The sequence below is a fragment of the Meriones unguiculatus genome, chromosome 6 (genome assembly GCF_030254825.1).
Source record: "Meriones unguiculatus strain TT.TT164.6M chromosome 6, Bangor_MerUng_6.1, whole genome shotgun sequence".
Lineage (NCBI taxonomy): Eukaryota > Metazoa > Chordata > Mammalia > Rodentia > Muridae > Meriones > Meriones unguiculatus.
In genome coordinates, this window is record NC_083354.1 from 117,624,310 (window position 1) to 117,648,490 (window position 24,181).

A 24,181-nucleotide genomic window follows, 5' to 3' on the forward strand; every position below is an offset into this window, starting at 1 on the left:
AAGTCACGCTGCATATGTTATGATTGAAATCATATAAAAACAAAATGTTGGTTAAATTCATATTAAATTATGTTAAATATTTTTGGAAAACCTTTTCTTCCCTTTAAAGATAGTTAAAAGCAAACATAAGTTATTGAAGATTATGTTTATCAATCTAGCTTTATATCATGAAATTATTTTTCTTAGGGATTAGTTTGACCTGTCTTATTCCTTATGTATATTGAGGGGTATCTACCCCACTTCTTTTCTGTATCAGCACCTGAGTAAATGACACAGAAACTATATTTTATTATTAATCAGTAAGTACTATGCTGGTATGCTGGGCAGGTTCTGAGATAGTCTAATCCTACTGCCCCTAAAATCCACATAAATTCCCATCACTTCCCAATCTGTTGACTCCTGGGAGGCTTCTGCTCCATCAGTATGTCCTCAGAGCAAATTTCTCTCATTCGTGTGCTCTTAATTCTTCCTATGGCGAGATCCTTCATCTTCTCTCTTCTTCCTCCTCCCTTCTCTCTGCCTCATGGTTCCTTGAGACCCAGAGCCTGGGAACCTAAACTCCATTTATTTCTCTTCTGCTGAGCTACAGACTGTCAACAGTTTTATTTAACCAGTCAGAGAATATTGACAAGTAAAGGTTACACAGCATCACATGATGGTGTACATGAAAATGTGCTCCTCTGGGCTGTAACCAGATCTTGGGTACCAGTATTTAACAACTGAATACATAGTACCAGACCAACCCCCAACACAGTCTCTTAAGAATTATAGAAATTATTTAATTATAAACTTGAATAATTATAAATTATTTAAAAATAAACTTGCTCTTGTTAAAAGCTCTTACTTACCAAGAAGGATAAAACTTCTCACAGCAAGGGCTATGAGGATTAGAAGCTTCCACCAAGAGTGTAACACGCAGTGCACTGCAGTATAGCAGGGTCTCTACCGTTGCTGGAACAGAGCTCTCTTCACATCAAAATGAATTATGACCAGTTTTCTTATAACAGACGAGGGGAGGAAGAAATCTCATTTTTGTTAAAAGTCTATATACTTTATTATATAAAACATACACAAAAACAGAGACGGTATACTATATTCCCTTTGTACCTATTACCTGGTTTATTTATTTTTTGGATAATAATAATAATAATCATTATTATTATTTTCAATTTATTCACTTTGTTTCCCAGTTGTAGTCCCCTCCCTTATCTCCTCCTAGTCCCAAGCTTCTTCTCTTCCCCATCCCTCTCTCCTAGTCCACTGATAGAGGAAGTCCTCCTCTACTATCTGACTCTAGCCTAGCAGGTCTCATCAGGGCTTCATCATCTTCCTCTGTGGGCTGGCTAGGCTATTACCTGGTTTAATGTAATCTTTCTTGATGGCTCCTCACAGCCTATCATTTCATCCCAACTGGTAAGTAAACCAAAGGGTAATACACTGTATTAATTTTCCCTTTCCATATTAAAAAAAAAAAGCCTCTCAGCATTGGGGATGAAATGTGTTTATTGTTTCATGCTTCTTCTATTGTAGTAAATAACATTGAAAGTTGACTTAAGTCCTCATTATTTGTAGGAATCTTTGATTTGTAGAAGTTCAAATAAACAATGCAAAAAGAATCCATTCATTTTATCCATTTATTATTTTAAAATATATTTGTTTCTCAAAACACATTTTGATCATTTCTTTCCTCTACCTCAACTCCTTCCAAACCATTCCCCTCACCCTACCTGCCCAACTTGGTGTTCTTTTTTCTCTCTTAAAAACAAGACAAATTAAAGATAAAAAAAAAAACCCAATAAAATATAAAAATTAAACAAAATAGACAAACAACTGAACAAAAAAGCCTGAAAGAAATAACACAGAGTGTTTTTGTGTTGACCAACTACTCGTAGCCATCTGGCCTGCCCTGGCCTAGGGTTGATATATCTGTGACACTCCATTGGTGAAAACTGATGTCCTCAATTTCCCAGATGATATCAATAGCTCTTTGGCTAGCGATGGAACTCTGTGTTCACTTCCCTCTCTCGGTTTTGGCATTTTATCTGTTTTGAACATGTGCAGGTCTTGTGCATGCCGTCATTGTCTTTGTGAGTTCATATGTGCATCAGTCCTGTTATGTCTGGAAAATGCTAGCTCCTTGGAGTCATTTACCTTCTCTGGCTCTTACAATCTTTCTGTCTCCTCTTATGCATAGATATCTGAAACTTGAGGGGAGGGATTTGAAAAAGACACCCTGTTTAGGGCTGAGTGCTCCAAATTCTCTCCCCCTCTGTACATTGTACATTTGTGGATCTCTTTGTAATTAGCATTGACCTCAAAAAGCTTCCCTGATGATGGTTGAGCAATGCTCTGCTTTATATGCAGAGCTGCATGTTGTTAGGAGTCATTTCATTGCTATGTTCCTTTAGCAGAATAATAGTAGTAAGCTTACTACTATTTAGCAGAATGATAGTAGTAACCTTTGACCTGTCTAGTCTTAGTTTTTTGGACACGTTAGCAGTGCTGTGTATGGCTCCATATTATGGAGCATGCTTTAAATCTAGCCAAAAAGTGGTTTATTACTCCAATGAGAGTTAACACTAATGTTATCAGTATGTCTTGCAGACATGTCTCAATTGTAGGTTGTCAGGTTTTTAACTGGGTTAAACTGATTACTTTCCTCCTCAGGTAGCATGCAAATAATATTTTTAAAAAAATTATTTAATTTTTATTAATTACAATTTATTCAGTTTGTATCCCAGCTGTAGCCTCTTCCCTCATCCCCTCCCAATCCCACTCTCCCTCTCTCATCTCCTCCCATGCCCCTGCTCCACTCCCCTTCCATTGCACCCTAGTCTATCATGTCTCATCAGGAGTGGCTGCATTATCTTCCTCTGTGGCCTGGTAAGGCTGCTCCCCTCTCAGGGGGAGGTGATCAAAGAGCCAGCCACTGAGTTCATGTCAGAGATGGTCCCTATTCCCATTACGAGGGAACCCATTTGGAGATTGAGCTGCCATGGGCTACATCTGTGCAGGAGTTCTAGGTTATCTCAACGAATGGTCCTTGGTTGAAGTATCAGTCTCAGAAAAGATCCCTGTGCCACCTTCTACCATCATGAATTCTAGTCAGTAGGGATGAGTCTTTTAGTTGGCCACCAGCTTGATTTTTTTATATGTTTAATGCCATAAATAAGTTGTATTTATGCAATAGGTTCTTACTATCAGGGTATAAAAAGCCTTGACAATAGTCTGTGATGTTTGGGAGATTTTATGGAGCTCTGTTGCTCAATGCATCAACAATCTGTAGCCCATTTCTAACATGGAGGCTTTACTTGGTGTCATTAACATGACAACTATGGACATTCTCTCCCCCATTATATGGTGACTCCACTAAAATTTTATTCATATATGTATATACATCAGGAAGCTTCTACAATAGTGGGTTTCTATATGGCTTTTCAATAGGCCTTTAGCTTTAGATGTCCTTCCTCACTTTCCCTCCTTTACCCTGCCCTCCCATGTTCCTCCCAATTTAATTCATTTTAGTTTTCCTTTTATATCTTTATAACACCGTATTCTATTCCCCCATCCTTGGACGTCCACTCCTTCCCCATTATCCATCACTGTCTACTGTTGTTATAAACAAAAATGAAAATTCTAACCATCCTATTGTACCAATAAAGGCTCAGGAGCTAGATGCTGGTGTGAAAACCTGACAGCTCAGAGAGGCAGAGAAAGCACCCAGCTAACCTTACTTCTCAGCTCAGTTCTGGGTGGAAAAAAAAAAACCCAAAGGTTCACTAGCTCACCTGACAGCCATGGAGGAAAAGCCCTAAAACCCAAGGCCAAAGGCTTGCCGGCTCAAAGCCCCAAAAGCCAGGGAGCTGAGGAGCTGAAGCCTAAGCTAAAACCAGAGCTTAAGCTGAAAAGCTTTTTCTACTTCTCCATGCTGTCTTAAATACCCCCAACTCAAAGTCCTTCATACTCTTAATCCCTGTCAGCTAGTTTCTTGCTCTGACTCTTGACCTACGGTTAACTTTATTAAATGCAGTGTGCAGAAGGCTCTTGGATTAAAGGTGTGTGCTAGGGCTGACTGAACTACACCATAATCACCTGTGTACAAAAAAACAGAAAGTTCTTGGATTAAAGCTGCATGACAGAGCTCAACAATACCAAACAATTTTGGGGTTCACAATCGGATCAAATATCCTGCAACATTTCCCCATTTTTGTCTAAATATAAGTCTTTTTCTCTAACATCAATAAACTGTATACTATCAGTTAAACATTACATTCACAATATCGAGTCCATAAGTAATTAGCAACCTTGAAGAAAGTATTCTATCTTATCTTGGTGAATCCAAAGTTACGTAAGTAAATCACTTTGTATCAAAACCTGCAATACCAATCAAAAACCATCTTCTTAGAACTAACACATCTCCAGCCTAAAGAACTTAGCATTAATTGTAAGATTATAACTAATCTTCAACCCCATCAGAAACCTGAGAAGGATTACTATTATATGAATAAACAGGAAGTGCAGAGTAAACAGCCTCCAAAACTTATAGAAATGACAGAGACTTCTGGCTGCCTGGCCAGTCACCCAAGGTATATCTATTTCTTCTACAATCTGAGATGCGTTCTTACATCTCTTGTATTCTGTTGGTGCTGCTTATATTGGTAGTTCCTGTTTGCTTATATAAGTTTTTCATCTCCAGGATTCCTTTGGTTTGTGTTGTCTTATTGCTTCTATTTCCATTTTCAGACCTTGAACATTTTTATTAATTTCCTTCACCTGTTTGTGTTTTCTTGGATTTTTAAGGGTTTTGTTCATTTCCTCTTAAAGGGCCTCTATCATCATCATGAGGTCGGATTTAAGGTAATTTTCTTGTGCTTCAGCTGTGTTGGAATATCCAGGGATTGCTGTAGGAGGATAGCTGTACTATATTACCCTGTTGCTGATTATCTTCTTATGGTGGCCTCTAGTCATCTGGATTTAGGGTTATTAAGGTTTAGGTGTCAATTTCTGGGTTTATGTTTGTTAGGTAGATTTTTTTCCACTTCTTCTCTGATCTTCTGGACTGAGTGGCTTGTGGTTTTGTTGACCAGTGAGTCTTTAGGTCCAGTAGTATTGCTGCTGGGGTTTGGGGTGCCTGTGTTGCCTCTGAGGTTCTGGGATTCTGAGTTCTAGAAACTGATATTACCTCTAGGGTTATGGATAGGGTTGTGGCTTCTGGGTTCTAGGTATCTGGGGTTCCTAGTTCTGATTTGGACTCAGGTAAATCAGGAGCCTTCTACCAAGGTTGTTGGCCAGGATATGAAGCCAATGGGAGAGGATGATTTTGGGGAATGCTGGGTGGGATTTAGAGAGTGTTAGTAGGTGGTAGGCAGTGTCTTAGCTGGGACTCTTAATACCAGAATGGACTCAGGTAGAGTGGGAGCTTTCTGCCGGAGTTGTGTGCCAGTAGAAATTGTGGGTCAGGGAAGGGGGTGGTGTTGGGGACTGTATACCCCATTTTTAAATTGAGTTATTTGTTTTCTTGATGCCCAGGATTTTTGAGTTCCTTATGTACTGTGTATGATAACACTTTAGTATATATGTAGTGGATTAAGAAGTTTTCCTATTAAATAGGCTGTCAATGAATGTGTTCTTTGCTGTATAGAAGCATTTCTGGAGTGAAGCCAAGTTGATCATCTTTTTTTTTTGATATATGCTTGAATTTTGCTTGCAAGTATTTAGTGAAGTTTTCCTTTGATAATTGAACAGTGTCCTTCCTTATATCTTCTGATTAATTTTAATTTGAAATCTATTTTGTCAGTTATTAAAATAGTTATTTCGGCTGGCTTCTTGATTCCCCTTGTTTGGAATACCATTTTCCATCTTTATACCTAAAGTGATTTCTTTCTTTGATGGTGGAGTGTGTTTTTTTTTTTTTGTTTTTGTTTTTTGTTTTTGTTTTTTTTTTTTAATGCAGCAAAAAGATTGATCCTGTTTTCTAATGCAATCTGTTAGTGAATGTCCTTTTGTTGAGGAATTAAAAGCACAAATATTAAGGCTTATTAACGGGGTATTAAGTAAATCATGCTATTTTGTTGTACTGGTCTGTTTTTCCCCTCTTGCAACTATTTTTTCCTTTTGACCTGTCAGATACAGGTAACATTTTCTTCAGATTGACATTATTTTTGTAGTATCATCGGTAGATCTAGATTGGTGGACAGAAAACCTTCAAAATTGTTTTTATCATAAGATGTTTGTATTTCTCTGTTGATTATGACTGATAGTTTTGCTGAGTATAGTAGTAATTGGCTGGCATCTGTGGTCTCTCAGACCTTTTAGATCATGAGTCGAGGCCTTTCTGGCTTTCAGAATCTCCAATTGAAAAGTCAAGAGTTAATCTGATGAGCCTGTCTTTATATGTTACTTAGTATTTTTTTAATTAATTAATTATTTTTTTATTTTAATCACAGGTCATTCAGTTGTATCCCAGCCATAGTCCCCTCCTTCTTTCCCTCCCAATCCCCCTTCCCTCCCTCATCTCCTCCTTGCCCCCTTCCAAGTCTTAGTCTTTTTCCTTTGCAGTTTTAAATTTTCTTTCTTCATTCTGTACACTTGGTGTTTTGCTTATTATGTGTAATGGGAAGTTTAGTTTTTGGTCCTATTTATTTGGTGTTCTGTATGCTTATTCTACATCAGTAGACAACTTATTCTTTAAATTAGAAACATTTTCTTCTGTGATTTTATTAAAAATGTTTTCTGTGCCTTAACCCAGGTTTTTTTCTCCCTAATCTATACTTTTTTTTAAAGATTTATTAATTTATTATGTATACAGTGTTGTGTCTGCATGTACACCTGTATGCCAGAAGAGGGCACCAGATCTCATTATAGATGTTTGTGCACCACCATGCGGTTTCTGGGAATTGAACTCAGGACCTCTGGAAGAGCAGACAGTGCTCTTAACCTCTGAACCATCTCTCCAGCCCCTTATCTATACTTGTTAGAATATTTTGTCTTTTCATGGTATCATAGATTTCCTAGATGCTTTATGCCTGTATTATTTTAGATTTGATATTTGGTTTGACTGACATCTATTTTTTTCTATCTCATACTTAATACTTCAAATTTTATCTTTTCATGTCAATTAATCTGTTGGTGAGGCTTACCTTTAATATTTTTATTTGACATCTGTGAATTTCTTTTTTTATTTAATTTTATTTTTTCTTATCAGTTACATTTTATTAACTCTGTATCCCAGCCGTGTCCCGATCCCTCATTCCCTCCCAGTCCCTCCCTTCCTCCCTCATCTCCACCATGCCCCTTTCCAAGTCCACTGATAGGAGGGGACATCCTCCCCATTCATCTGATCCTGTTTTATCAGGTATCTTCAGGACTGGCTGCAAAGCCCTCCTCTGTGGCCTAACAGGACTGCTCCTCCCTTGGGGGTGGGGAGACCAAAGAGCCAGTCATTGAGTTCCTGTTAGAAATAGTCCCTGTTCCCCTCACTTTGGGAAACCAATTGGTTACTGAGATACCACAGGCTACATCTGAGTGGAGGTTCTAGGTTATATCCATACATGGTCCTTGGTTGAATGTCAGTCTCAGAAAAGACCCTGTGCCCAGATATATTTGGTCCTTGTGGAGCTCCTATCCTTTCCCCCATCAGACTAACTCCCCTTCTTTCTTATGATTCCCTGTACTCTGCCAAAGCTTTGGTTATGAGTCTTTGCTTTGAAAACATTGCTAGTTAGAGTCTTTCAGATGCGCTGAAAGTAGACTCCTGTCATATGTTCAATGCACATCCAATCTGTCTTTCTAAACGAGGATTGATCATCTTACCCCATGTCCACTCTCTTGATTATCTTTTTTAGGTGTATAGATTTCATTATGTTTATCATATCTTATAGGTCTATATAAGTGAGTATATACCGTGTTTTTCTTTTTCCTTCTGGGATATTTGACTCAGAATGATCTTTTCTAGATCCCGCCATTTGCCTGCAAATTTCATGATTTCCTCCTTTTTGATTGCTGAGTAGTATTCCATTGTGTAAAAATACCACAATTTCTGTACCAATTCCTCCGTTGATGGACATCTGGGTTGTTTCCAGGTTCTGGCTATTACAAATAAAGCTGCTATAAACATGGTTGAGCAAGTATCCCTTTTGTGTACTTGAGCAAACTTTGGGTATATACCTAGTAGTGGTATAGCTGGGTCTTGAGGAAACACTATTCCTAATTGTTTTAGAAAGCGCCAGATAGATTTCCAGAGTGGTTGTACCAGTTTACATTCTCACCAGCAGTGGAGGAGGGTTCGTTCCCCTTTCTCCACAACCTCTCCAGCATGTGTTGTCACTTGAGTTTTTCATCTTAGCCATTCTTATGGGTGTAAGGTGATATCTCAGGGTTGTTTTGATTTGCATTTCCCTGATGGCTAATGAGGATGAGCATTTCTTTAAGTGTTTTTCTGCCATTCGATATTCCTCTGTCGAGAATTCTCTGTTTAGCTCTGTTCCCCATTTTTTAACTGGGTTACTTGGTTTGCTGTTTTTCAGCTTCTTTAGTTCTTTGTATATACTGGATATTAGTCCTCTGTCAGATAAAGGGTTAGTGAAGATTCTTTCCCAATCTGTAGGCAGTCGTTTTGTTTTGATGACGGTATCCTTTGCTTTGCAGAAGCTTTTCAGTTTCATGAGGTCCCATTTATTGATTGTTGCTCTTAGAGCCTGTGCTGTTGGTGTTCTGTTCAGGAAGTTGTCTCCTGTGCCAATGAGTTCTAGGCTCTTCCCCACTTTTTCTTCTAAGAGATTTAGAGTATCTGGTTTTATGCTGAGGTCTTTGATCCACTTGGACTTTAGTTTTGTTCAGGGTGATAAATATGGATCTATTTTCATTTTTCTGCATGTGGACATCCAGTTGGACCAGCACTATTTGTTGAAGATGCTATCTTTTTTCCATTGAATAGTTTTGGCTTCTTTGTCAAATATCGAGTATTCATAGGTGTGTGAGTTTATTTCTGGGTCTTCTATGCGGTTCCATTGGTCCTCTTTTCTGTTTTTATGCCAATACCATGCAGTTTTTATTACTATTGCTCTGTAGAACAACTTTAGATCGGGGATGGAGATACCTCCAGATGATCTGTTGTTGTACAGGATCGTTTTGGAGATTCTGGGTTTTTTGTTTCTCCATATGAAGCTGAGAATCTTTTTTCTGAGGTCTGTAAAGAATTGAGTTGGTATTTTGATGGGAATTGCATTGAATCTGTAGATTGCTTTTGGCAGGATGGCCATTTTCACAATGTTAATCCTACCAGTCCATGAGCACAGGAGATCTTTCCATCTTCTCATATCTTCTTCAATTTCTTTCTTCAGAGACTTGAAGTTTTTCTCAAACAGGTCATTCACTTGCTTGGTTAGTGTCACCCCAAGGTACTTTATGTTATTAGTGGCTATTGTGAAGGGTGTTGTTTCCCTAATTTCTTTCTCGGCCCTTTTGTCTTTGATTTTTGTATCCTGCCCCTTTGCTGAAGGTGTTTTTCAGCTGGAGGAGTTCTTTGGTTGAATTTTTGGGGTCGCTCATATATACTATCATATCATCTGCGAATAGTGACACTTTGACCTCTTCCTTTCCGATTTGTATCCCCTTGATCTCCTTTAGTTGTCTTATTGCTCTGGCTAGGACTTCAAGTACTATGTTGAAAAGGTATGGAGAGAGTGGGCAGCCTTGTCTGTCCCTGATTTCAGTGGGATTGATTTAATTTTCTCTCCATTGAGTTTGATATTGGCTATAGGCTTGCTGTATATTGCCTTTACTATGTTTAGATATGTGCCTTTACTATGTTTAGATAGGGATATGATTGTATCCCTGATCTCTCCAAGACTTTAAACATGAATGGGTGTTGGACTTTGTCAAATGCTTTTTCAGCATCTAAGGAGATGATCATGTGGTTTTTCTCCTTCAGTTTGTTTATGTGGTGGATTACATCAATGGATTTCCGTATGTTGAACCACCCTTGCATGCCTGGGATGAAGCCTACTTAGTCGAGGTGAATGATATCTTTGATGTGTTCTTGGATTCGGTTTGCAAGTATTTTATTGCGTATTTTTGCATCAATGTTCATAAGAGAGATAGGTCTGAAGTTCTCTTTTTTTGTTGGGTCTTTGTGTGGTTTAGGTATCAGGGTGACTGTCGCTTCATAGAATGAGTTTGGTAATGTACCTTCTGTTTCTATTTTGTGGAATAGTTTGAGGAGAATTGGTGTTAGCACTTCTTTGAAGGTCTGGTAGAATTCTGCGCTGAAACCATCTGACCCAGGGCTTTTTTTGGAGACTGTGAATGACTGCTTCAATTTCCTTAGGAGATATAGGGTTATTCAGTCTTTCTACCTGATCTTGACTTAATGTTGGAAGATGGAATCTATCAAGAAAATTGTCCATTTCATCTAGGTTTTCAAATTTTGTGGCATATAGGCTTTTGTAGTATGACCTAATTATTGTTTGAATTTCCTCGGTGTCTGTAGTTATGTCACCCTTTTCATCTCTGATTTTGTTGATTTGGATAGATTTTCTCTGCTTTTAGTTAGTTTGGCTAAGGGTTCATCTATCTTGTTGATTTTCTCAAAGAACCAACTTTTTGTTTCATTGATTCTTTGAATAGTTTTATTTGTTTCTAATTGATTGATTTCAGCCCTGAGTTTGATTGATTATTTCCAGCCGTCTGCTCCTCTCGGGTGTATCTGCTTCTTTTTTTCCTAGTGTTTTCAGTTGGGCCATTATATTGTTTGTACGTGATGTTACGAATTTCTTCTTGCAGGCACTTAGTACTATAAATTTTCCCCTGAGCACTGCTTTCAATGTGTCCCATAAATTTGGGTATGTTGTGCCTTCATTTTCATTAAATTCTAGGAAGTCTTTAATTTCTTTCTTTATTTCTTCCTTAACCCAGCTGTCATTGAGTAACAAGTTGTTCAGTTTCCATATGCGTGTAGGCTGTTTGTTATTTCTGTTGTGTTGAGGTCCAGCTTTAGTCCATGGTGGTCAGATAGAATACAAGGGATTATTTCAATCTTTTTGTATCTGTTTAGGCTTGCTTTATGACCAACTATATGGTCTATTTTGGAGAAGGTTCCATGCGGTGCTCAAAAGAAGGTATGCTCTTTTGGATGAAAAGATCTTTATACATCTATTAGGTCCATTTGATTTAGGGTCTCTGTAAGTGTTTTTATTTCCCTATTTGTTTTCTGTCTAGTTGATCTGTCCTTTGGTGAGAGTGGAGTGTTGAAGTCTCCCACTTTTAGGGTATTAGGATCAATGTGTGATTTAAGCTTTAGTATTGTTTCATTTATGAATGTAGGTGCTCTTGTAATTGGGGCATAGATATTCAAAACTGTGATGTCCTCTTGGTGGATTTTTCCTTTGATGAGAATATAGTGGCCCTCCTTATCTTTTTTGATTAACTTGGGTTGAAAGTCTATTTTATTAGATATTAGGATGGCTACTCCCGCTTGTTTTCTGGAACCATTTGCTTGAAAAACATTTTTCCAGCCCTTTACTCTGAGGTAGTGTTTATCTTTGTTGCATAGGTGTATTTCTTGGATGCAACAGAATGTTGGATCCTGTTTCCGCAACCATTCTGTTAGTCTGTGTCTTTTTATTGGGGAGTTGAGTCCGTTGATGTTGATAGATACTAGTGACCAACAATTGTTACTTACTTTAGATGTGGGGTTGGTGGTGTCACTGAGTTTCATTGCTTGTATTCTTTTGGTTTTTTTGTTGCATGGTTATCTATTTCCTCTGTTTCCTTAGATGTAATTGTTTTCTTTGGTTTGGAGTTTCCCTTCTAGCAACTTCTGTAGAGCTGGGTTACTATGTAGATATTGTTTAAATTTGGTTTTGTCTTGGAATATTTTGAATTCTCCCTCTATGTTGATTGAAAGTTTTGCTGGGTATAGTAGTCTGGGTTGGAATCTGTGGTCCCTTAAGGATCATATGATTTCTGTCCAGGCCCTTCTGGCTTTCATAGTTTCTGTTGAGAAATCTGGTGTGGTTCTGATAGGTCTACCTTCATATGTTACTTGGCCTTTTTCCCTTGCTTCTTTTACAATTTTTTTCTTTGTTCTGTAGGTTCAGTGTTTTGACTATGATGTGATGTGAAGAATTTCTTTTCTGGTCTAGTCAACTTGGTGTTCTGTAGGCCTCTTGTATGTTTATGGCCATCTCCTTCTTTAAGTTGGGAAAGTTTTCTTCTATAATTTTCTTGCAAATATTTTCCCGACCTTTGAGCCTGATGTCTTCTTTTTCTTCTACTCCTATTATTCTTAGGTTTTGTCTTTTCATGGTGTCCTTGATTTCTTGGATGTTTTGTGTTTGGAACTTTTCTGATTTTATTTTTTTCTTTGAGAGACATGTCAATTTCCACAAGTGTATCTTTGGCTCCTGAGATTCTTTCTTCTATCTCATGTATTCTGTTGGTGATGCTTACCTTTGTAGTTCCTGATCTTTTCTCTATGTTCTCCAGCTCCTGGTTTTTCTCTATTTGTGTTTTCTTTATTGATTCTAATTCTGTTTTCATGTCTTGCACCATTTCCTTCATCTGTTTGAATGTGGAGTCCTGCTTTTCAATGAAAGCTTCTATTTTTTTGTTCGTTTCCTCTCTATGTATCACTAGTTGTGTCTCTACTTCTTTGGGTATAATTGCCTGTATTTCTATGAGAGCTTTGTTTATTTCTTCTTTATTTGCCTTCATTTGTGTGGACATTTCTTTGAGAGCTTTGTGCATTTCTTCTTTGTTTGCCTCAATTTTTGTGGTCATTTCTCTGAGAGCTCTATTTGTTTCCTCTTGGTTCGTCTCAATTTCTTTGGTTATTTCTCTGAGGGCCTTGTTCATTTCACCTTTATGGGCCTCTAATAGCTGGAGAAACATAGTTTTGAGGTCATTTTCTTGTATATCTAGTGCATTGAAGTGTCCATTGTTTTGTGGGGTTGCTGGTGAGGTCATTATGTCCTGATTTTTGTTGCGAGTGTTCTTATGTCTGCCTCTAGCCATCTGGTTATTTATAATCCTCATTGTGTGTTCCTCGAGATTGTAGTTCGGGCTATGATCCTCTCTTTCTGTTTTCTGGACTGTTTTTTCTGGTTTGGGAGTGTGCACTGTGGTTTCAGTTTTGCCTAGGTAAGTAATGTGACGCTGGCTCTATTCGCGTGCGCTTTTAGTGAGCGCAGTGTGCATGCCCAGATTCTCTGACTATTGCAGTGGCCTGCAAGCCACTATTACACAGTTCTGTCTGAGATCCAGGGATTGTTTGCCTGGATTACACTGGTGGACCCGCAAGGCAGAGGCTTCAATGTTGGGGTCGCTATCCCAAGAATCCCTATGATGCCCACACTAGGGGTGTGGGTGGCAGGGATCTCGTCTGGTTGCTTCTGTGGAGAGGCCCTGGGTCTGGGGCAAACTCTCCCTAGAAGGCTGTGAATTTATTTTATATTTTCATTTCAGTTTAGTTTTTACTTAGGAATTTTATTTCTATGTTAAATTTACTTTAATAAGTGGACTGGTTTTCATTATTTCATTCCACTATTTGTGTTTTCTTGACCCTTATCATCTGAAGGAATGGGCGGGCATGGGAGCATTAGCAGGCCTTCTGGTGTTGGTCTCCTTGGTTTGCCTGTGGTATATATGCAAGATTAGAGTCTCACAACAGTGTGATGCAGCCATGATCATTCAGGCCTTTACAGCCATTGAAGCAGGACATTCTCCCCAAGCATGGTTGGATACCATAAAAAGCTAAAATGTTACACTCAGGATGCGAGGCTAAGCACTGCACTCAGGGTCAGCCGCTTTGGACCCAGAGAAGAGCATGTCTGATTGCATGCGGGTTGATGCCCCAGGTCCCACCTCTGAGAAAAAGGTATCAGACGGGTCTGATGCTCTTTGGGTGGATGACACCTAAATGAACATCTGTACAAAGTCCCAATTTATTTCTAATATCAGAGATCAGACCTCTACTCTTGCCTGATGCATCTAAAACAAAAAGGGGGAACTGTAGAGAGCTGCGGAATGCTATGCCTTAAAGATGGAGCTGGTTTCTGCCTTCCACCTTCCCGATGGTGAGTGCTCTCTGTCACGAACAATTCCACCTTTGGCTAAGGCTGAGGATCTGGCTTGCTTCCATGTATGTGGACCTATCTGCATTGCCCACGTGGCATGCCTGGGTTGCCTACCCAGAGGCTATTTAAGCTGTGGGCTGGCTTTCCCCAGGGTCCGAGGATTGTTCAAGGTTCCTGAATAAACTGCATTGAAAAAAAAAAGATATTTATCCATATCCTCAATATGGTCTTTGAAAATATAGATAATTTTATTTTCTATTTTTGTGATTTTTATTAAATTGTTTGTCTCAGGACCTAACACAAGAGGATTGCTGGCATCTGGAGGAGAGGTATTGTCTTATTTATGGTAGTGTCTACAGTTAATACAGTTGAAGTATATACTGGTAATGGCGATACGTGCTCTCTTTGTTTGGTTAGTGTTTCATTCTTTAGTCACTGTTGCCCAACCTGGATCCTAGCCAACTGTGACAGCTGTGGAGTCTCTGGTAGAGAGTAGTTCTAGGATTCACAGCTTAATGGGGAGTCACAAAAATGGAAGCGTTCGGGAATGAACAACTTTAGAGAGGTGGTTGAGAAAAACTAGGGACACTGAGTCTTCAAGAAGGAGCTAAGTACCTAGGATGGGCTGAGGGAAGGGACTCCTGTGGACATTTTGGAGCAGGACTAGGGGTGAATCTTAAGAGACTGAGATGAAGAACAACAAGAAAGACAATGATGGTTCTGTACCAGAGTCCTATCTTAGTCGGGCAGCTGTGAGTACCTGGTAGAGAGTTTGATGGATGTTCAACTTTACTGTCAACTTTACTACATCTAAAATGAACTAAAATCCAAATTATGAGTACACTGTGGAGGAATTTTTTTTCTTAATTAAATCATTTGAAGTGGGAATTCCTGGTTTTAATCCAGATCTTAGAGGTGGGAAGATAGCCCACCTCTGGCCTGGACCACACCTTCCACTGGCAGCCCACATAAGGACATGGAAGAAGAAAGCTTCCTTTTTGCCTGCTTGCTCTTGCTTCACTATCAAATCCATTCCTTCACTGGCATTAAAGCCTACTTCTTCTGGATTCTGCAGTATATAATAGATAGATGATAAAAGATAGACAGATAGATAGATTCATTATATAAGTTCATTATATTAAGTTATATTATATTAAGTTCATTATATAAGTTCTTTTATTTTAGAGATTGAGTCTGTTTGTTAGAGTAGTTGCAAAGAAGATGGGTTATAAGGAAAAGCTGAAGAGGACAACCAGGAAGAAATAGGGTGATTCTAGGTCTGTACCAAAAATACCAAGTTGCCTCTTCTGTTCATTTGAAAAATAAATGTATTCTCTTTAAAGTTTTTCTCAGTACTAAGAAGAAAGCTACTCATATTCTTCTCATTCATCAATTCTTTTTCCATAGAAAACCTTGCTGGCATTTTCGGGGGCTGGTAATTTTTATTTTTAACATATTATTTATGCATATCTCCTAACTTCCATTTATCTATCTGTCCATTCATCTCTCCATCAATCCAGTCTCCCATTCATCTATCCCAAAATGTAAACACTGCTGTTTTTGTAATATTATTTTCAAGCTTATCTACTTCCTCTGAATATATGGTTTCTAGATTTTACTTATATGAATGTTTTCCTTAAACTGTGTATCTTAAAAATCTCTTCTCATGAAATGGGAATGGTATAGAATGATGATATTTCTTTAATGTCACTGGGAAAATCTGTACATAGTGCATTTACTTGTAAGTACCTGTTTAAATATCGTCATTGTATTTCTTCTATATTTGGATATTTTATATATCATATCCTTTGAATGTAAAAATTGTTTCTAATATTCTTAGTAGAAAGACAGACTTTTACCTGGATCCTAGCTAGTTTTTAAAAATTTATTTATTCTGTGTTTCAATCCAGTATTCTGGTAAATTGGAAGACATTTGATGTTCCGATCTATTTGTTAGTTGTGTGTATAAAGTTTTTGTTTCCTGTGATTTTGTATAAGTACTTGCTTGATCTTAAATTAAAAACCGATAAGTTGATAATTACTCAACACTTTGATGTCAATTTAGTAAATTTTATTTTCATTTTAAGATAACTATAGAGAGCATTTTTTAGCCTGGAATATTTTCTGTGTAGTGGTACTTTTATTGAAGTTAGGGTTAAACTGGTACCATGTTTGAGATGGTGTCCTATCAAATGATAGATATCATTTGTTTTCAATAGCTGCTTTACATTTTATTATAAAACACTTTTTATCAAAGATTGTATTTAAATATAGTACAAAATTTGTATGCTCTCTATTGCCACATTTTGTTAGTGATATGTGTTTAGTTGCCTTTTTATTTGTCTTTTTGTGAACCAGTAAAACCATCTTGTTTACTATCAATATTAGTGATCTTTTTCCTCCTGACTTTCAGGGGATCAAGTAGGCAATATTTTTTTTGTTTCTTTGTTTTATTTAAGTTAGCCTGATTAAAGTGTTTCATAATGCTCAGAGAGAAGAGGCTTGAATCATGCAAATCTTTAGATTTTATTCAGGGAGACCCTCCTGAAGATTAGTGCTTAATCTAGTAACAATCTCTTCAAATATTCTCACAGGTCTAAGTATTTTTAAATCTGTAGTCAAGAAAGCAGAGCCTTTTATGGGCCTCAGCTGGAGAAATTTATAGTCTGAGACTAATAGACTTTGGTTCATTTCCAAACGATCATGGCAATAGATGGCATTCATTTTTAATATATCACTGGGCAGACCTTTCTACATCACTCTGCATTATAGATTAAACTATCAATTTTTATGAGTACACCCTTAGTGTTGTGTTTGTGGAAATGATGTAAGAACTTGCTAGGGTAGAGGGCTTTTGAGTGGCCACCAACTTATTTGTGGAGTATGTCAAACAACTAAGACACACACACACACACACACACACACACACACACACACACACACGGAAACCCCAGCCCACTCTGTGGAAGAACATCACTGGACACCACTCCCTCTTACTTGCACAAGCATATTCTCAACTTGTTTTCTTTTTGGCTATGATTTTCATGGGCTCACATTCCTTTCTCTCTTCCTCACTCATTTTATGTTCAGCCATACATTGGCACCTACACAATTTTCCCTTAGTCATGATGAACTTGTTGTTATCTCTGTATACACTCTTTTTTTTTTTTTGTCTACTTGCAAAATTTGGATTCCTCCTTTTTTATATCTAGTGATACAGTGAGGTGTCCCAGGAAGCTTTTCATACCAATCCCCCTCTTTCTCACTTTCTGGTCTCTGCAACATCCGTACTTTACAATACTTTTTGTGTTTCCTATGAGTGCATTTGCATGCTTCAGCTAAAAATAGCAGTTTGCCTGCTCTCTCTACTAGATTGCAGAAATCTCTAGGGAAAGATGCTCATTAGTTAATTTTTGGCTTTTAGTCACTGCCATTATTAAAAGAGAGCGATGCACTTAACTAGTGCTCACTAAGTAGTATGAACCAAAGTTTTCTTAATAAAAGTGATCCTTTCAGGTGACGGAGATATTCTGGGTAAATATATTATCAGTATCTTCAGGGATAGTTGCTGTTACAGTATCTCTAATTTCTCTTTTGATGCATGATGTACTGGTAGAAATTTTAGATATTTGGTTACAGTGCTGAACAGGAAGTTCTCAGCGTTCTTGAGAAGAAATGGTAAAAAAAGAGCAGTTTGTAGGTACTATTACAGTTTTGAAAATTAGATTGTGTCATGAGGTTTTGTTGGGCCAATTTCTGCAATATTTCTTGGCTAACTACCTTTGGAATTATGCCCAAATATCTCAGGATCCACAGTTGCTCTGCCTGGGCTGAAGCCCAGCATGCACAGCTATGGTAAGTCGTTAGCCTGTGAGGTCTGATTTTTCCACCTGCTTAATGAGGGAAAGATCTTGTAGGACTAATGTGATAACAGAATGAGAGTGATGCTATTATGAGTAAGTATTGTGAGTAGCATTTAGCACAAAACAACATCTTAAACACTAGCAATGCATGACTGCTATGACCTGGTAAACTGTTTTTAGCACCCACTCATCTTGATTGACTTCGGAGGCTTTGGGAGTTAAGTTCTCTGTGTATTCATGTCACTGTATTATTTAACTTCTGCCTCTTTATTACATTTTCAAACAGGCCTCAGTATCTGACTCACCTTAGAACTTAGTAGTGCTGACTGAGTGAGAATTGTGTATGACACACTTAACACAGAGTCCAGAAATAGCAGAGACTTAATAAACGTTGATTGTTGGGCCTAGAGGATGGCTTAGTGAGTAAAGTAACAGCCATGGAAGCATGAAGACCTGACTTTTTACACAACTGACTTGAAAATCTGTGGTGGTGCCTAAACTATTGGTCTTACGGAGAGTCAGAGACAGGTGATGCCAAGAAGCTCATTGACCTTAGCCAAATTGATTAGGTACATTGAAAGACTCTGTCTCAAAAAATAAAGATGAAGAGCAATCGAGGAAAGGCACTCAGTGTTGAGCTTCAGCCCAAACACTTAAAAACCATACACACTCATGCACTCATTCACACACCCCCCCACACACACAGAGAGAGAGAGAGAGAGAGAGAGAGAGAGAGAGAGGTAAGTAAATAAGAACATCAAGGCCAAGAGAAAGTAACTTTCAGAAAGTATACATTAGTTTATTTTTTTCCATAGAATTTTCCCTTTTTAATTACATGCATAGTATTATTTTAAAATTAGTTTACTGTAGACAGTTGTATAATTTCAAATCCTTTTTATTGCCCTCTGTAGTCAGGTATTTTTTAAATAGTTCTCTATCCTTGACATGCTATTTTCATGTTATTTGAAAACATGTTTTAATTCACTTTGTTCCTTTCTATTGTAGTTATTGATTATGTACAAAACCCGCAAAGCTAACAAGCAACTTTGTGAAAAATCTGTGGCCTCACTGGTGGCTGTAGCATACTCTCCTGTATTGTGGCACCAAGTGCAAGTAAATGATCCTGGGCCTGACAGATGATTATTGTTCTAATGTGGCTTTTTTCAGTAGTTGAGTCTCGATTGCCCAGAACCATACTGCGATGAGATAAGCACAAGTCAGCTCCCCAGAGTCCTCACATTTGAGCGCCTCTCTCACCCCACATCACCCACCCGTGTTTTGATGTTCTTTGTTATTCTTGGGACTCCAGTGTGACACAGGGATTGTTAGCCTAATTAATGTACCCGATCTTCCCCTTATGCTCTTCTCCCACTCTATACAGAAGAAAACAGGCATTCCTGCAGTTCTGAGACGCCTCAGTCAGATGACAGATGGAAGGTTTTGGTGCTGACTGGAGATACAGGTACTCAGGCAAATGTCACACTGTGGGTGTATGGAACTGAAGGAGTCACTGGACCAATCAGTCTTACCAAGGACGGTCCAGAGCAGCTCTTCCTACCAGGACAAGAAGATGAGTTTCAGGTAAGAAAAATTAACAGTTATGTTATTGTTTTAACATCACAAAGACATGTAATATAGGCCAGAGAGAAAGAGAGTGAGAGACACAGAGAGAGACAGAAATGGAACGAGACACAGCAAGATAGAAACACAGAAAGACAGAGATGGAGAGAGACATACAGAGAGAGACAGAGAGACAGAGAGAGACACACACTTAGAAAGACAAAGAGAGAGAATGATGAAGAGACTGCATAAAATAAACCTTGTCTGTCATGAACACAAGTTAATTAATTTATTTCCTACTATAAAATCAAAGTAAACATATTTGCTTATGTCTCTTATACAAGGAATTGAGGAAATTTGCAGAAGAAAATTTCTTATTTTTTAAAGAAAATTTATTTAAAGCCATTGTCCTAAAAATCATGAAGTTCGTTTCAAGTTGTACCCTGATTACAAGGTCTGGGAGACACTTAGAGTAATAGAAGCCTCCCATGCGTACTCTTGGACACTGTTCGGCTGAACTCCATGTGCATTAAATCATTTCCTAGACATCTTCACAGACTTTGTTCTGAGGCTCTGCCCACACCCATTTTAATTGTTCTCTCCCGTATTTCTTGCTGTGAGAGCTCTGAGCTGCTGTGGCTTGAATACAGCTGTCTGTCTGAACAGTTGGTAGGTGCCCTGGCCAAATTTCAATTAGGACAGTTACGTTGCACTTAGTTACAGTTACATTAGTAAGTTCTTTTCTTCTGTAAGGTGGAAGCTGAGTGGTTCATAAGTACGTGAATTGAACAGCAGTTGCTTATCCTTGAGAGTGTCCCTTTGCCCACTAGGGCACAGAGAATTATGTAGGCCAACCGTAGTCACCAGGCTGCCAAGGCTGCTTGGGGAATTCAGCACCTGACCTCACTAATACCCGGATAGTTTTAGCTGTGAGCTGGTAAATCTACTTTTACAGTCATTAATGAAGTTTTACTGATGGATCGTGGTGGTTGACAATGATGGAGGGGCACTTTGATGTGACCTATGGTGGTCATTCCCTATAACATATTTGAAAACTGGATTCTTGAAGATAATAATTCATAATTTAGGATGCATGTTAGAGTTAGAACCCTAAGTCATCTACAGAAGCACGGTGTTCCTGCTAATATGTCATACACAGCACGTATTGATGTGTTGATAAAGTCTTTCAATGATTTTCAGGAAAAATTTCCCTAGGGTTGAAACTTAGAGGCTCATCATTGCATATTGGAACAGCTAGAGAGCTTTAAAAACTAATGATAACTGCCTGTGCTTCCAGAGAACCCGTTCATTTTGCTTGGGTGCAGCCTGGGCACTGAGGTTTTTAAAAGCTTTCTAAGTGCTTCTAAAGTGCAGCCACCATTACTAGTTCTGGTTCCAACACCAGACTGTAAGGCAGGTGAGCTGGATTGGTTCTGGCTTCCTATATATCAACTGCGACCTTGAATATGTCATTTAGTTCTTCCATACCACTATTCTCTTTATGTGCAGAATGGAGGCAATGACTTCCATTCCTTATCAATCCTGGAATGATGTATGCCAGAAAGAACGGCATAAACCTTAATAAAGAATCCTATTCAATACATAGCAAATGTATTAGGTCAGTGCAAAAGTAACTGTGGCAGCTTTTGCAGTATTAAAAATTTGCTGTGTATTATTGGAATTCCTCCTTAAATAACTGTAACTGAGTCATACATTTTTTTTTTAAATGTGTGCTTCCCTTCCTTTGTGATTTTGGCTAGTGACTTGGTGTTTGTTTTATATTTATTTTATAGCATGTACATGATATTAGATAAAAAGCACATTCAAGCTATATTCTCATTTGAGCTCAAAATGGGTCTTAAAGCAGTAGAGGAACTTGTGATATCACAACACATTTGTCTCAGGAGCTGCTGAGGAATGTGCAGTGCAATGGAGGTTCATGTAGTTTTACTAGTGTGAGTGAGAACCCTTATCATGAGGAACCGGTGTCCCACCAGCGGGCATTGGCATTGATCAAGTAAGAGCCACTGTCAAACCTGCTCCTTTCACAACTATAGGAGAAGCAGCCAACGAACTTCGAGGTGACCATTTGAAGCAAACTAAAAAGGTGAAGAGACTCAATGACTGGGTGCCCATGAGCTGGCTGAAACATTTTTTGAACTGTCATTCACTCTGCATTCTATTTGCTAATGAATGGTTTCCTGATGAGACTGTGCTGTGAGACAAAAACTAGACTGCACACACCAAGAAGTTCCAAAACATATCTCAGTGTCAGACTTGCACAAAAACAGTCATGGTCCCCGTTGGGTCATCTGCTGCAGGACTGATCCATGACAGCTTTCTGAATCCCAGGGAAACCACGTCTGAGAGTTACGCTCAGCAGTTTATGGGATACAGCCATAACTGTAACGTGCGCATTGCTGCTGGTCAGGGAATGGGCTCGGTTCTTTTCTGCCACGCCCCACATCCTTCACTGCACATGTTACAACCACTGCTTCCGAGGCTGGAGACACTGGGCTAGAACATTCTGCCTCACCCATGGCATTGCCCTAACTTCTGCCAACAAATTACAACGTCTTCAAGCGCATCCATTGCTTTTTTGCAGGGAAACCCTCTCGCAAAACACACATTTTATGTTACAGGAATAAGCAAATTTGTTCATTATCAGCAAAAATATATAATGGTTCTTAATTTGATTAATTAAGATGTATTTAAGGTTAATTATAATAACCAAAAACCTCACAATCTGCAAGCAGAAATCTTTTGTATAAACATAATTGTAAATTGGGTAAGAACAGAGGCCCTGGTGTCATGAATATGAAATTAAGATTAAATGAACCTATCATAGTTACTTTACTTTGGATAAATTGCTTATCCATTTTCTAGTGATGAATGCCAGGTATAGGAAGCCTCTTGGACTCTGCAGATATGTGGACTCCAAAACAGAGCAGAGATAATACCAGTAAGGCCTTCAGAATATCAGGTCTCTCTACATACCCACTGGTTCAAAATCTAAGCTTTAGTAAAATTCTCAGGTAATAGTGTATGTATACTAAAGATTTTTTTCTTTTTTTAATTAAATTTTTATTTTTATATTAATTACAGTTTATTCACTTTGTATCCCTTATTCTCTCTCAATCCCACCCTCCCTCATCTCCTCTCATTCTCCTCTCTAAGTCCACTTATAGAGGAGGTCCTCCTCCCTTTCCATCTGACCCTAGCTTACCAGGTCTCATCAGGACTGCCTGCATTGTCCTCCTCTGTGGCCTAGCAAGGCTGCGTCTCCCTCAGGTCAAAGAGCCCACCACTGAGTTCATGTCAGAGACAGTCCCTGTTCCCCTTACTAGGGTACCCACTTGGAGACTGAGCTGCCATGGGCTACATCTGAGCAGGGGTTCCAGGTTATATCCATGAATGGTCCTTGGTTGGAGTATCAGTCTCAGAAAAGACCCCTGTGCCCAGATATTTTGGTTCTGCTGCTATCCTTGTGGAGCTCCTATCCTCTCCAGGTCCCACTAGCTCCCCCTTCTTTCATAGGATTCCCTGCACTCTGCTGAACTTTGGTTAAGAGTCTCAGCATCTGCTTTGATACATTCCTGGGTAAAGTCTTTCAGAGGCCCCCTGTGGCAGGCTCCTGTCCTGTTTCCTGTTTTCTCCTTTTTCTAATGTCCATTCCATTTTTCTTTCTGAGTGAGGATTGATCATCTTACCCAGGGACCTCCTTCTTGCTTAGCTTACTTAGGTGTACAGATTTTAGTATGTACTGAGCTGGGGATTATGAGGCTTTGGGGCCAGCACCTCTTGATAATTAGACAATCTGAAATTAGGATTAGTTAGCTCATCTCCACTCTTTAATCTGTAGGACTGTTTCCTGTACTCCTTTGTATTGCATAATTTCACACTTCTGAATTCATCTTCAATTTTTCTTTTCAGCATTCAGGTATTCATATACCTATTTTTAAGGACACTGTGGCATACCTGATCAAATAGACTTGAGTTCACATTTTATACTCCTCAAGCCTGATGTGAATACAGTGTGCATGCTTAAGGAAATTATTAACTTATTTGAGTGTCTCCATCCTACAAAGTAGACTCCTTGAAGAGCCTTCCTTTTTTAACAGGCTGCTAGGCCATTGGAAGAAACCATGCACTGTGGGAGCTGAGAAAGCTCTGGATCTGTCAAGTCTTGAGTGTGTGTGTGTGTCACTACCAAGAGCCGACTGGGTCAGGCACCAAAGCCTCAGACCCATAGAATCTGGCTAAACCTTCCTCCCAGGTCCAGAGGGATGGCGTACCCTTCCTCAGGTCTACGTGCAGATGGTACTAGCATGTACCCAAAATGCCCATCATAGCTTTCTCCCCCTGGATATTTACACCCTGAAGGTGTTCTCTTCCAGAGACGGCATGTAGAGATTAATTAAACCTGCCTCACTGATTCAACGGTAGACTATAAACTCTATCTCCATGTTCAGCTATATATAGTAAAATGGCGATCTTTCTGTCTGCAGCAGTTTCTTCATCACTGAGCCCTCCCACCTGATGACAGCTTTTCTATGTGTCTGTGCATTTGTATTTTCCTTATTCCCTGACTGGCCTAGTCAGGTTAATTTCTGGAGCCACGCTGTGCTCAGCAGCAATGTGTATGAAGCCCTCGCACCTGGCTGTTAATGGAGTCGGTTGCTG

The 24,181-nt window shown here is 38.8% G+C and overlaps 1 protein-coding gene across 1 annotated transcript in view; it reads left to right on the forward strand.

The window, feature by feature from the left end:
- The window catches only part of Rp1 (RP1 axonemal microtubule associated), a 223,286-nt gene that overhangs the window by 154,859 nt on the left and 44,246 nt on the right, over positions 1-24,181 (forward strand). Inside the window, exon 18 of the mRNA XM_060385925.1 lies at positions 19,320-19,519. Coding sequence (XP_060241908.1) covers positions 19,320-19,519 — 200 coding nt within the window. The remainder of the gene's footprint in view (positions 1-19,319; positions 19,520-24,181) is intronic.